General features: G+C 53.1%; 1 protein-coding gene across 1 annotated transcript in view; it reads left to right on the top strand.

Moving 5' to 3' along the window:
• COL22A1 (collagen type XXII alpha 1 chain) overlaps positions 1–15,298 on the top strand; it is a 247,120-nt gene that overhangs the window by 21,219 nt on the left and 210,603 nt on the right. The window contains exon 3 of the mRNA XM_032416080.1: positions 3,360–3,926. Coding sequence (XP_032271971.1) covers positions 3,360–3,926 — 567 coding nt within the window. The remainder of the gene's footprint in view (positions 1–3,359; positions 3,927–15,298) is intronic.

The following is a 15,298-nucleotide window of genomic DNA, read 5'->3' as shown; positions in this document are numbered from 1 at the left end:
AGTGTGGTGAGTGTGTGGGGGCGTGAGAAAGTGTGTGAATGTGGGAGCATGTGTGTGTGAGTGTGATAGAGCTGGGGAGTGTATAAAAGGGAGTATGTGAGTGTGAAAGTCTGAGGGTGAGCGTGTGACAGTGAGTGTGTGTAAAGGTGAGTATAGGCGTGTGAGAGTGAGGGGTGTGTGTGACTGAGTGAAAGTGAGAGTGTGGGACTGTCAGCACGTGTGTGAGTGTGAGCGTATGTGAAAGTGTAAGTGTGAGAGTCTGAGGGGAGTGTGTCTGTGCGAGTGTGTGAGTGTGTGTATGCGGGAGAGTGCGGGAGAACGATGAGCTGTCGGAACCCACATCCCGAGTGGACCGCACAGTGTGCCGTGAGCTCGTCTCTGTCGAGTGCTTGCAGGCTTCTGGGGACAGAGGGCAGGGGTAGGACTGTGTCGCGTTGTCCTGTGAAGGGTTTTGGGGCATATTCCAGTAGAAATGGACACACTGGAGGCCCGCCAGAAGAGGCGGCCGGGACCGCAAGGACAACACGCCTCTGGAGGAGATGGGGGAGTGGGAAGTTCGCTGGAGAAGAGGCGGCAGGGGCAGGAGGGGTGAGGCGTGACGGGATGGTGGTCCAGCCCACCTGTCTGAGGGCCTCCTGGGGAAGGCGCCATCCGCGGGGAGACGCGAAGGAGGGCTCAGGAACACGAGCGGGTCTGGGTCATGGCACCCGCACAGAGGCTGCATGCTGGGCTCCTCCGGGCACAGGTGGACCCCTCCTGGGACGGGCCCCGGGGCGGCAGGGCGAGCACCTGGCTGCGAAACCACCCCGTTTTGCAGATGAGGAACTGAGGCCAAGACAGCCCAAAGCCCCCAGCAGGTGAGGAGGGTGCCCACAAGGAAGCGCCCGCCTGAGCCCACGCTGTGTTCCCTGAGCCTGCCGAGGAAGCAGACACAGGCAAAAACCCCAGACCTTGTGTTTCTGTGTTTTTCCCAAGTCCCCTCCTGTATTTCACTTTGCCTGAGCCTCTCAAAGCCCAGCTAGCTGGAGAGACAGTGATGACCATGCATGGCCTGGTCTTCACGGGAGGAGTGTCGGGTTCTGTGTCCATAGAGATGAGCCCAAGAGCACACACAGCCGACACACAGGGAGGGCCCAAGGACCATCCCCTCCCAGCCCTCATTTTAAAGCATGCAAAACAGCAGCCCAGTGGAGAGCGTTCACCGTCAGGGCTTGCACACATGGCTCTTGCCCGTGGCGGAGCCGAGGGCACCCCCGTCGAGGTCAGAGCCCTTCCCGAGACAGCACACCTAATTCTCATGCACACACCATGCAGTCTGCTCCCTACCCACAGGAGAGCATGGACCAGAGTGCCAGAGGGCCCCTGGGTGAGGCCTCTGGAACAAATGAACTGTCTGCAGCCTTAACCCAAATTTGCTCAGGGATTACAGCCCACAGGCTGGGTCCTGCTTGGCCCACAGCAGCAATTACCCTGCACAGGCTGGGGCATCATTGTCCCGAAGACAAAAGGATGACCTTTTGTGTCAAGGAGGAAAACTCCCCAGGAATTATCTCTTGAGTCCACACATCTGGGCAAACACTCCAAAAGCTCTAATCCTGTTAGGGAGCAATCCTGGGAAGGCGGGGATTTACCTCTGCTCCCGAGAGCAGATTGCAACTTGGATTTTAGAAACTCGGGGTAAAGGTAGGTAGGGAAAATTTACGAGAGGCATTGGTGTAGGGTGGGATGGAGAAGTGTGTGTGCGTGTGTGTGTGTGTAAATACAGGGTTATTTTCCTCTTTTCTGAATTAATTCATTACTTATAAATATAACATCAGAAATACAGAATAATAAATTTTACCCACAGTTCTGCTTGCCAGAGGTAGGCAACATTCCTTTTTGTAGGTCCTCTGATGCATACAGACACAAGCCCACACACAGACGTCATATTGACACGCAGCTTTTCAGACCCAGCAAGACACTGGGAGAATGTATCTGTGTTGGTAAATAAGAATTCCTTCCAGCCAGCACTCCACAGCTGCTGGTCTCTGTGCCCTATGAGCCCAGCTGACGGTCGTGTGAGCAGTTCTGTAGGGGGAGCATGGAGCTGGGCTCCAGGATTTTGCTTGCCCGTGCTGCATGAACTTCTTAGATATCTTTAAAAATTTTTCTTCCTTTTCGTCTGATTGTTTTACTAGGGTAAATTCCTAAATTTGGAAGTGGTGGATCCAAAACCCTCTCCTTCATAAGGCTTCTAAAACCCTGAAAATGGGTGTGACAGATCCCATGGCCAGTGGCAGAAGAGGTGGCTACATTCTCCCGCACACTGGCCACCATGGGATTTTTTATACTTTTGCCAACATGATAGTTTAACAAACTGTTTTGTTGTTGTTGTTGTTTTTATTTTGTTTTTACTAGACGAATGTTTTTGCCAGGCGTTGGTCAGTTGCTGCTGGTGGTATGAACAAGCCTCAGATTCTGCAAGATTCAAGACCAAGGCTTCTTGATGGTTCCCTTATATGTTTGTGCAGCTCTCTGGAGTGTAGAAAGAAACCCTTTTCCTCATCTTACCAATTGTGAAATGGAGATGAGCAAGGTCTCAGCACAGGGTTGCCCTGAGGATCAGAAATAAATTACATAGTGTCCTATTTTGTTTAATCAAAAGCATTGTATAGTTTATATAAAACTTATAAAGTTTATAAAAATAGAAGCATATTATACATCAAAATATGCTATTTTTATAAAGCATTACAGAATTTCTACAAATTTATATTTAAAACATGAGTGCAATATATTTTATATGAGTTATAATATTGGAATACTATAAACTATTTAAACATCTAAGGCTAAATAAATTACATGCTCTGTGCAATGGCATCTTGCATCCATGGAAACGGGCATCACCACACTGGGAAAGGGTTTCCAGCATGTTGCCAGATGTGGGGAAAACAGCTATGTATCAGTGCGTCTGGTACAGCCCCACGTGCATTAGTAACTGTGGAAATAGAAAATAATTAGGTATATACACTGGGTTAACAGCGTGACCTCTCTGTAGATGGAAATTTAAGTGTTTAAAACATTTTTCGATTGCCTTTTCTGAAATGAGCATGCGTTATTTGCAGTAGGTTTAAAAAACAAGTCACTTGGTAACCAAAATAAAAACTATTGGAGAAACTGATAGAGAGGTGTTCCATGAACGTTAACCCTTTATACGCAAGAACACATATTGGCAGCTGGACCTCACAGCAACCTTGGGGACACTCATCATCATAAGCCAGTTCAGAAAGCCAGGTTCGGACCTTTAAGGCCCCCCAGCCAGCGTGACCTTTCCCAATCCGTTTGCCCCAGGTCACCCTTCTTCTCCCCCCTCCCCCCCGCAGGTTGCAAGACTGTCCACTACGACCTGGTCTTCCTCTTGGACACCTCCTCCAGCGTGGGCAAGGAGGACTTTGAGAAGGTCCGGCAGTGGGTGGCCAACCTGGTGGACACCTTCGAGGTGGGCCCTGACCGCACCCGCGTGGGGGTCGTGCGCTACAGCGACCAGCCCACCACGGCCTTCGAGCTGGGCCTGTTCGGCTCGCGGGAGGCGGTCAAGGCGGCGGCTCGGCACCTCGCCTACCACGGCGGGAACACCAACACGGGCGACGCGCTGCGCTTCATCACACGCCACAGCTTCTCCCCGCAGGCCGGCGGCCGCCCGGGGGACCACGCCGTCAAGCAGGTGGCCATCCTCCTGACCGACGGCCGCAGCCAGGACCTGGTGCTGGACGCTGCAGCTGCCGCCCACCGTGCGGGCATCCGCATCTTCGCCGTGGGCGTCGGGGAGGCGCTCAAGGAGGAGCTGGAGGAGATCGCCTCGGAGCCCAAGTCCGCCCACGTCTTCCACGTGTCCGACTTCAACGCCATCGACAAGATCCGTGGCAAGCTGAGGCGGCGCCTGTGTGAAAGTGAGTGTGCGCGGGGCGTGGGGCCCGAGCAGTGGGGAGCCCCCGAGCTGCGCGGCTGGCAGGTGTCGGGGCTGCGCCAGAGCGCACCGGCCCGGCGCTCAGTAACCGAGGAAAGCGGAAACCCGTCCTGCCTGAACGCAGCAGGGCGCACACCTGGGTCCTTCCCAGGCTCCGCCTCCAGGGCGCAGGCGGGAAGGAAGTTAAAGAGGGCCGGGTTCTCGGCCCCACCCACCCCGACAGACCTGGAGGGGGTTAAATGCCTGGGAGTCCCATCTCTGTTTCCGTAGTGGGAACACATCTCACCTGCAGGGCTGTTCAAGTCAGAGCCAGCTCCAAGCCCTTCCTAAAGCTCATGGCAGGTGAAATGTATCAGGCCCCTTTCTTCTTCCAACGGACTGCAGGGACAGGTGGTCTAAGGAGGTAGGCACAGACAGGCTTCTGAACTGTAGCTGTGATCCCCAGTCGGCAGTTTGGAGATGGTCAGGCCCAGCTTATCCCAGAGGCCAAGTGTTGTTGACCTGGTGCCCTCTGAGATAACCCGAGGTGGTCTGGAATCTGTTGACTGTGGCTGGGGATGGGCGATGAGGGGGGTTGGGCAGCAGGCAGGGAGCTGCAGCCCCTGGGCTTCTGACCCTGAAGGCTGACCTCCAAGACCCTTGTTGGGTCATTCTCAGGACAGCCTCCTGCACAGGACAAGAAGGGTGAAGTGGGTTTCTGTGCATCAGTCTGTGTCCAACTTCTGTTCTGCCTGCTTCATTGGGGTGACATTTGTCCTTCCTGGGTCATGAGCACTGTTTGGTGACACCCCTCCCCAGGGCCAGCAGGTGGGGGCTGGGAGCAGGGTCTCAGCCTCTGTCTTGCTGACTCCTTCTGGGGACTGAGCCTCCTCGGGTGGGAGAAGCTCAGAGGGTCACAGCTTGCTGGGGACAGGGAAGCCTTGGGGTTGTGGCAGGCGGTGGGGACAGCTGGGCGTGACTTGGCAAGCAGCAGGGGCCTGTGCCCAGGGACGGGCCTCGCTAGCAGCCCTGGGAGAAAACAGCTAAACTGTGTCTGACACCTGACGCCCTTGGGCTCTGTACCGCTCTGTGACTCTTCTCCCTTGGCTCACTTAATCTCCACTTCCACTTACTTACTCATACATACTTATTGGGGATCTAGTTTTTGTGTGGCCTTGTGCTGATTTCTGGGCCTGTGGAAAAAGATCAGACAAAAACTCCTGCTCTTGGAGTGTTCATAGTCTAGATGGCGAAAAAGACACATAAAAAGGGATATAATACTGTGGGGATGACCTTAATAAAGGTGCTGCAGACTCTCATGGGGTCCTACTATGGTTGTGTTCAGTGATGACCTTGAGAATGACGGAGGGCTTCCTGGAGGAGGTGGTGCTTAGACCCTTTAGAAGGACACATCTGAGCCATAGGATGAGGGATTGAGGGATGGCATGACACAGTCAGGGAAGTGTAATGGAGCCCTGGGGTTGGGGTCAAGGAGGGGTCTGGGGTTGGTGGCTTTGTATGATTGTCAGGCTCTCAATAAAGGAGGGCTTGTGTGCTAAGACGAGGTGTGGGAGGGTTTTGTGCAGGGGTATGACGCCGTCAGGTCTGTGAGAATGGAATGCTGGCAGGACAGCAGGACACAAGGAGACCCTTTATGGGACTGCTGGAGAAATTCAGAGAACAAACGGTGCTGGGGATAGAGTGCTGAGGACTAACCCCTGTTCCACAGATGAGGAAATTGCCGAGTGCTAGGTGAAGGAGAGCGATCCGGTGTGTGAGGCATCGGCGTGAACTTTCACCCTCATTACAATCACATAGATTATGGTGATCTCCTTCTCATGGGTACGAGCATGCAGCATGCTGAGCTCCTGGGAAGGGCAGCTGCTAGGCCTTCAGCAGTAGGCCATCGGGGTGCCACAGCCAAGACAGGAGAGGGCAGGAAGGCAGGAGAGAGCCTGGGAGGGCCAGGGCTCAGGATTGGCCTCTGGGCTGATGAGAGCTAGACACCGGGCCCCAGGCCCAGCCAGGAGGCAGAAGTCCAACGTGGTGGCTCAGGAGTGTGTGCACCTGCTGTGATCCCAGAACACCTTGATGCAGGGCGCTGGGAAGCAGGACTCCTCTAGACCCTGCCCACTGGCGGCCTTGGTTCAGACAGGTTCTGGACGTTGGCCAGGCAGAATCTCGATTTTGAAGAATTTCTGTGCCCAGGGCATGTTTCTGGGAATGGTGGGAACGGCCCTGGGGAGGTGAAGTCACTGGGTTGTGCTGCCCAGTTAATAGAAGGGCAGGGCTGGGGACGGAATCCAGGCCTTCAGCCTCCATGTGCTGGCCTCATCCCGCTGTGCCCCGCACTGAGGCGGCGCCCTCACTGACCTTGGTTCTGAGTCAGGGACAGTGCTCTCCATCACAGGCTGTAGAGGACCCACCTGCAGATTCATATCACGCATGACAAAAAGGTCAGAGGTCAGGCGGGCTTGAATGAGGAGACCAGGGCTCATTCCACTCCTTCCGTGTCTGGGTTTCTCCTTGGCGTTAACTCTGTTCTTGGCGGGCTTGTGTGTCCGGGTCCCCGCATGGACGGTCCACTGCAGAGGTGTTGATGAAGGCTTTGTCGAGAGACGGCTGAGGTCGTTGAGCGATACTGAGCCCCCGGGAACGGGCAGCGGGCGAAGCGGGCTGATGGCAAGGGTGGAAATGTGCCCAGAGCCCTGTAAGATGGGGAGGGGGCTGGAGTCACCTCATGGAGGACAGCTGCTTCCTCAGTGGTGGCCTAGAGGGAGCAGGAAGGAAGCCCCCGCCTTCTCTCCCCTCCCCTCGTCTCCCTTCCTCCCCTGGCCCAAGCCTGTCTGACACCATCCCACAAGGGGCCAGGTGATGTCATCCCAGGGGCCAGCCTCCTGGGGTGGGAGGGCAGAGGAAGCGAGAACAGGTGTGGGAGGGCACGCTGGGGCTACCTGTGGTGAATCTTAGGGCCAGGAGGGATGAGACTACGGCCCAGCGGGCCTGGATTCAGTCTGATGGACGAGCGTGGGCCTGCAGCTCTCCCCAGACCAACACTGTGGCTTCGGAGTGGAAAGAGGCTGACTGGGGCGGAAACCACATGACCCCGTCCTAGTCACCACCACCATTGACCCACGAAGGGACACTGGGGGCTGCAACCAAGAGAAGGGGAACCAGATGCCAGCCAGCCGGGCACACCACATGTCCGCCATGATGACATTAAGAAAACTCACAGTAGCCAGGCTCCTCCAAAAACCTAAATAGATGTAAGATGTAAGTTATGCTCAGTCGTCTAAAGGGAATTCGTTTTTGTAAATACAGCTGTAAGCTGACTAGGGGCCTGCTTGATTCTGATGACAAATGAAACAAAATCCCCTTACAATTGCTTCAATTAGAAAGAAGGCAAAACAAAATAAAATAGCTAACAGTAACATGCTGAAATATATCTAGTAAGATTAAATCAAGGAGCATCACAAAATCCACATGACCAGAAGTCCCTGCACACACAGGAGAGATCTTTGGGTGACTTTGGAACCCAAACAGGGGCTCTTCTGAATCGGGGCCTCATATTGATGATCTGTAAAATCACAGACGAACGATGTGGGGTTTTTGGTGTAGCAGTCATTCAATTCGATCCGACCTACTCATACATTCATTCAATGGGTGTACGTTGTAGCAGTCATTGGATTCGATCAAATCATTCATTCATGCAGTCTTTAGCAACCCAGCAGAGCATTGTAGTAATCGTTCGTTCGTTCGTTCGTTCATTCATTCATTCATTCATTCATTCGTTCATTCAGCAACTGCACACCATGTGATTCCTCTGCTGGGGTCCATGCCCAGTTCCCAGGATGCAGTGAGGGATCTGACATTCTTTTTGTCCTCAAGAAGCTTTTGTCTACTCGAGGCAGCAGGAACGTGGCAGCTAATTACATGATGGAATGTGGACCCTGGTTACCACCTGCAATTTCACATGTCTGGTTTATCTGCCTGGGGTCTGCCTTCACACACAAGAACAAGCTTCGCGAGGGCAAAGTCTGTTCCTTGCGGTTTCCGAGTGCCCGGAACAGAGCCTGGGGTGTGAAGGAGCCGCCTAAATGTTGTTTAAAGGAAATCAAGGGTGGGAACCTGGGGTTCGTTCTGTGCTTGCTGTTGCGTTGTACACATTAGACGTACCTATGCAATGGCCTAGCCCCTTCCAAATGCAAAGGTTCAGAATATTCTGCAAACCTGAAATCATACCCAACATGAACTGAAATATTGAACTTATCTATATATTGATGAGCAGAGACAAATGGTTAGACTCTGAAGGTTGATGAGGGTCTGGAAAAGGCAGGCTGGCTGGGATGGGCTGAATCATGCTGCCTCGTCGGGTGGGGCAGATGCAGAGGAGCAGGACCCTGACGGGGCTCCACTGGCGTGAACAGAACCAGGGAGTTTGCTGTTCTCTGAGCACCAGACGTCGACGGCACTTTGCATCCCACTCTCGCCCTGCTCCCCACCCAGCCCTGTGAGGTGGTGTCGATGCTGAGTTCTGCACACAGGGAGCCCCAGACCTGCGCTGGCCAGCCCGGGGGGGTCGTGACCAGTCGGGTGCTGGTCCTAACCGAGAAGTGCCGCAGGACTACGCACGCTGGCTTTTGTAGACAGAATGACAATGTTTCACGAATATCTTTTCTATTGATCATGTATTTAAATGTGAATATTTGGGAGATTTGGGGATACATACAATAGAGTAGTAAAATTAATCTCACCTGGTTCTACTTTTTCAAATGTGGCTGCTAGAAATTTTACTCTTACATACGAAGTCCACATGTGAGGCTCCCCGCCCCCCCAACAGCTCTCTCCTTTGTTGCTGCTCCTGCCGAGCTGAGGTCCAGTTGCATCCAGAGCCCATGCTTTTCCATCCAGCGCTTGGCTGCAGAAGGGTGGAGGGGCGGCTCTGAGGGACAGCAGGCTCGCCAGGGCTGCCCTTCCGAGGGGAAGCAGAAGCCCAGGTCAGTGGGGGTGCAGTAGCCCCCTGGGGCCCTGAGGCAGCGTGGGTTGGGGGCTGTGAGCTGTGGCTGGTCTGGTCTAGAAGCCCAGCTGGAAGTGACCGGGTGAGCTGAGGAGGGGGCAGTGTGGGGACAGGGGTTCCAGTGTCCGTTCCCTTCAGCGCCCACTGCCTGGGAGTCGGGCCCGTCAGGCTGCCCCTCTGCGGTCCTTTGGAGTTCTAATACTGACGCGTGCTGGTGCCTCTCGCCGGCCCGGCGCACACGGTGACCAGTGGCTGTGTGCCGAGTCCGTGAATGAAGCTAACGGTATGCGGCTCACTGTCCCCCCGGCCTCGGGCTCGTGCAGGGAGGGGCCTCTGTGTCATGGCATCAGCTCCTGCCTCTGCGGCCCGACCAGGTCCCCAGGGGACTTAGTCTCAGCCTGGCTTCCTGCAGTGCGTGGGGCGGAGGCTGCCGACGGGGCCCAGCCCCAGAGCACGGGCTGTAATTAAGAGCTTTCTCCACCCCGGGCTCGGTCGTAGCCACAAAACAACCTTTATATAGCTTATCGGGTGGCCGGGGGTGAGCCTGTGGAATGCTAGCCGGCCACGGCTGAGAGACCTCCGCCTCCTTCTATTCTGGGGACAGCCAGTGGTGGTCCTCTCTCCCCTCTCCCCACGAGCAGGAGGCACTGTCCTGGGTTCTGTCTTCTAGCTTTCGGACAGCGAGGCTGAGGTGCTGGCTTGGGCTGGGGCCGAGTGGCCTCTCCCGTGCCCTGTGGTGCTTTGTCGTATGACACGTGGGCACCCTCTCTCCGTCTGTCTCTCTCTTGCTGGTGTGTTTGTGCTTAGCTGTGCTGCCGTTCCAGAGAAAGTCTGGACGGCTGGATGTTCTATTTACCAATATGGCAGTGGCAGGGGAGGTGGGGGGGGAGACAGAGGGACACTGACTTATTTCGTGTGGCAGGGAGATTAATTTTATTGTTCACCTGTGGCTCTCATTGGGAAAAGGTCAGCATCTACACCCCAGCTCTGCATTTAATTAGTGGGTGCCCTACGGCCTCCGCTCCCTGTGTGGGGGACCAGGGTCTCTTCACGCCCTCCTCTGCTCTGACAGTGTGCAGGGCCCCGGCCTGGGTGTTCTGGCCATCGAGGGCTCGCTGTGCTCTTGACTGTGGTCATCAACAGGAAATTTCACCTTCTAAATGAGTGAATTATTAGGTTCACTTGAAAATGTGTCCTTCTTTTCTTTTCGTAGTGCATCGTCAGTAAATAACACAACTTACTGATGTAACTGGGAGTGGACTGGGTAGACCTTTAACCATACCATGTCACAACCGTGGGTGTTTTAAGGAACCTCTGTAGTACTGGGTTATTTTTTCTAACACATTTTAATCAATCCCCTCTTCTCGCACATTGTTCTGAGGCACAGGGTTCCTCCTTGAATGAGACATCTGTGATCCTGCTTTTAGAGTGACATTTCCAGAGGCCCCTCGTGAAGAATTGGGTTGAGCAGCAACAGTCTACATCCTGAGTTCCAGGCAGAGGCAGCGGTGAAAGCCAAGGGCCTGGGGTAGGCAGGCACTCTGGGTGCTGGAGGGGAGTGTGAGAGGAGACTGTTGTCATCCCCTGCTTCAGGAGGTGTAAATTGAGGCTTAGTTTGCTGGCTTAACATTCCCAAGTTTATGCAGTAGAAGGAATCCAGCCATGAGTCTTTCCTTGGCCAGAAGCAGAGTCCACCTCAAACCCCTGGAATAATCTGTCCCCTTGAAGACGCAGCAATAACGCCCAAGGGAAGGGCTTGGGGGCTGGCTGTCGGCATGCCTGGGTGGCAGGTCCAGCCTGAGAATTTCTTTGGGCCCCGTCTCCCTCTGAACCTGAGTCTTCTAGCCATCCGAGAAGGCACCGCCTCTTGCTGGCCTTGTCTCCAGTGGCCCGGTCTTCCTGACCACTCATCTGCCTTCATCCCCACGTCCCTCTGCCTGCCCAGAGGCTGGTGGTGAGGTCAGGAGGTCAGGACACACACACACACCTGGGAACGTGTGTGTGTGTGTGGCCCCCAGACCCAGCTAGTCCTCTGGGTGGACCCAAAGGCCCGGCAGGAGTCCGTGGCAGCGTCAGCTGTTGGTTTGGAGCCGCCACGTGGATGTCTGTGGCTTGGCCCTCGGGACCGCATCAGCCTCAAGCAGCAATTCGGGCCGGGCCCGCCCTTTGCCTAAGGGTCACTGGGAGTTCCTCCTGGGAAACCTTGTCCTGATTGAGCTCATCCCCTAGAAACAGTAACGGGGTTACTTAATTCTGATTATGTGCTGGGGAATTTTATTAGACAGTGACTGAAAATGATGAAAAACTGAAATCCAGCCATCAGTTCTATGTAATTGGCATACATCAGGGAAAGGGGAACTGTCTCCCAGCTGTGCCCAGCCAGGCCCAGGCCTGGAGCGCGTCCCTGGGAGCTGTTTGGAGCATGTCCCTACCCGACTCCTGTCTTTTCCTAAAACCGGGGAACTCCTGTGTCCCACCCAGATGTGCTGCCTGTAGCCTCCATGGGGCCCGGGGGGGTGTGTCCCGCTGGCTGGGGGTGCACGGACCCACATACCCTCCGCTCTCTGAACGGACCGCCCCCCACGTGGCTTCTGGGTCCTGGTTTCCGTGATGGTACAATAGTGTCTTCCTTGTGCTGAACTCCGCGTGTGCCCGTGCGTGTATGTTCCTGCAGGCCATTCTTGCAAGAGGTGTGCATCGACAGTGAGGTGCGGTCGGGGGGTTACGCCTCGCCCCAGCCGACACCCGGCGTGCCCAGCTCTGCTTCCCGACCCTCAGCTTCCTAGCCTCTCACTGGCCTCACATGCGGCCATACAAAGGGGGTCCTGGCACCGCGCCTACCTTGTAGGGTGTTGTGAGGATGTAATGGGGCATGGGGAGCACTTGGCTCAGGGGTGGCCCTGAGCACCTGCTAGGCAGTGTTTGCTTTTACTGTATACACACACACACACACACGAATGCACATAAACACACATGTACACACGTGTGCACACATGCATACACGCACATACAGGCATGTGCACATGCATATACATACATGCACACACGTACACGCGGGTATGTATACATCCATATACACATACACACGTATACATAGATACAGGTATATCTGTGTATAATTCACATATGCATATGTAAATTACATACACTATACATACATATACATTTTATTGTATGTATGTGTGCATGCATACATACACAATTATCCAGAAAGGTGATTGAGTTAAATACCTTTCACGTAGGGCAGTGTTTCTCGACCAGTTTTTTTTGTCATGTCCCTCTGAAGGACCCTACATAAATGTTGCATTTCCCCCCAACTGCCTCCTTCTCTGAAATAGAATATAAATATACTTTAGCTGTCTGTTTATGCTGCTTGAGCCTTAGAGGGCCCAAGGCAGTGGGTCTCCTAGACTTGCTCACCCCGTCCATTGAAGCAGTTTTCGCCCTCTCCCTGCCCCCTCCCTGGAGATGTGGCCCCTGTGAGAAGGCATGATTGAGGGTGGAGGGGAAGAGTCCAGGACGAGCATTCAGGGAGGGCCTGGGTTCAGATCCTGCCTTCTCTCCCTCACGAGCTGTGACTTCAGAGCCTCCATGGTTAGCAGAGGGATTGGGATCTAAGAGCCTGAGTTAAATCCAGGTTTCTCTGTGTGTTTAGACAGATTACTCACTGAAGCTTTAGTTTTCCCTGTAAAATGCAAACAGTAGTCGTGCTACGTACCCTCTAGAGCAGAGGGAACATGTACATAAAAGGCCCCCTTTGTGGCTCGTCCAGAGTGGAGTCACAGTCTCTGCATCCTGAGACCCTGACCGGGGGCAGAGGGGCTGGCCTGGTATCCCAGCCCTGCCACCTGCCAATTGGGGGCCCCTTGGCTGGGACTTCATGTCTCAGAGACTTGATTTCCTCGTCTGTAAAACTGAGATGATAAATTACCGATCTGGCAGCTAATTGATTGTGGTTCTTATTATTGTGTTATCATACTTAGTAATTATGTCAAGTCTATATGAAATAGAACATGCCAAAAATCAGAGTGCCCAAACCTGACATGTCAGGATCTGAGCTCCCTGTCCAGGAAGGGAGTCCAGCAGAGTCTCGAAGTTCACGGATCGCGAGCTCTGGGCAGGACGCTGGCCTGTTCAGGAACTCGAGATCTTTCTGGATCAAATGCAGGGGACGGCGGACTACAGCCCACAGGCCACATCTGCCCAGATACCAGTTTTTCGAATTGAGTTTTGTTGGAATACGGCATGTCAGCTTGTTCACATACTGTGTGTGGCTGTGTTCACACCACGGCCTCAAGCCGAGTAGTTGTAACAGAGACCGCGTGGCCCACAAAGGCTGTTTGCACTCTGACCCTTCAGAGAAAAGCTTGCTGACCCCTGACAGTGGGTTCTGATATGATGGCTGGAAATCTGACGTCACTGTCACTAACTCCTCTGTGACCCTGGGTAGGATATTTTATGGGGGCCTCAGTTTCCCCCTCGGGTGCTGAGTGGGGTGGGTGGGATTCCCCTTAGAGGGCCCCTCTCCCCTCTCCTCTGTGCCTTGGTCACCATCATGCTACCCCCGCCATGTGCCACTGTTGTGGATGCCTCCTCTGTTTGTCATTTTGAGGGCTCACCCGAGATCTTTAAGAAGGCCTCCTTCCCTCCCTGGTCTCAGACAAGGATTCATGTCCCAACTGGACCAGACGGGGCCCTGGGGTCACATATGAATCAGCATCGTCCCCTTGCCACTGCCTGGCTGGAGGGCCTTGGGCCAGCCCCAGCACCCTTTCCTGGTGCCATCCCACCTAGAGCATGACACGGGCGTGGCCATCCCATTTACTGGAACCATATCATGCCAAGCATTCCAGCTCATGGAGGTTGGGCTCCGTGTTTCACATGGTGGTTTTCATTTAGGGTTGGTAAAGGGATAAAGTACAGTGGCCACAGCTAAATTGGTATTGCTTGCAAAAGGTGTATGTACATATACAATGTTTATATATATATATGTCTATATATAAATATGCAGCCATATAATTAAAGACGTGGAAAAACTCTGCATTTCTCAGTGACTCTCACGTCCTGCAGCTGACCTTGTTCTACCTGAACTTACTTCACACTTGCCAGAGGGCAAGTGGGACACGGGGCTTACACAATGTCTAGGGGCTTTCCAAGAAATGCGGCTGATGAATTACAATGCTTCTTTTTTTTAATAATTTTTTTATTATGTTATGTTAGTCACCGTACAGTACATCATTAGTTTTTGATGTAGTGTTCCATGACCAATTGTTTGCGTATAACACCCAGTGCTCCATTCAGTACGTGCCCTCCTTAATACCCATCACCGGGCTAACCCATCTAAAACCCTCCCCTCTGAAACCCTCAGTTTGATTCCTGGACTCCATAGTCTCTCATGGTTCCTCTCCCTCTCCAATTTCCCCCCTTCATTTTCCCTTCCTTCTCCTAATGCCCTCCATGCTATTCCTTATGTTCCACAAATAAGCGAAACCATATGATAATTGACTTTATCTGCTTGACTTATTTCACTTAGCATAATCTCCTCCAGTCCCATCCATGTTGATGCAAATGATGGGTATTCATCTTTTCTGATGGCTGAGTAATATTCCATTATATATATGGACCACATCTTTATCCATTCATCTGTTGAAGAGCATTTCGGCTCTTTCCACATTTTGGCTATTGCGGACATTGCTGCTATGAACATTGGGGTGCATGTGGCCCTTCTTTTCACTACGTCTGTATCTTTGGGGTAAATACCCAGGAGTGCAATTGCTGGGTCATAGGGTAGCTCTATTTTTAAATTTTTGAGGGACCTCCACACTGTTTTCCAAAGTGGCTGTACCAACTTGCATTCCCACCAACAGTGTAAGAGGGTTCCCCTTTCTCCACAACCTCTCCAACATTTGTTGTTTCTTTCCCTGTCCATTTTTGCCATTCTAACTGGTGTAAGGTGGTATCTCAGTGTGGTTTTGATTTGGATTTCCCTGATGGCTAATGATGATGAACATTTTTTCATGTGTCTGTTACCCATTTGTATGTCTTCTTTGGAGAAGTGTCTGTTCATGTCTTCTGCCCATTATTCAACATAGTACTAGAATTGCAATGTTTCTGACAGAACTTCACACTTACTGGAGGACTGAAAGAAATTCATTGTCAACGCAGTGTGTTCTGGGTGACTTGTTTTGCTGTAAAACATGTCTGTCTTTGTCCTTATAATTATAGACTCTGTCTTCTTTGAGTTTTAGGCACCCACCCCTCCCCCACACAAACGCATACACTAAGACACAAAGCCACACACATGCTCACTCAGAGGCACACTCTGTGTGCACGCACTCGTACGCGCACACACACACACT

Source organism: Phoca vitulina, unplaced genomic scaffold (assembly GCF_004348235.1).
Source record: "Phoca vitulina isolate PV1807 unplaced genomic scaffold, GSC_HSeal_1.0 scaffold18, whole genome shotgun sequence".
Classification (NCBI taxonomy): domain Eukaryota; kingdom Metazoa; phylum Chordata; class Mammalia; order Carnivora; family Phocidae; genus Phoca; species Phoca vitulina.
The sequence above is the reverse complement of the archived record's forward strand: the minus strand, read 5'-3'. Positions and strand labels throughout refer to the sequence as shown.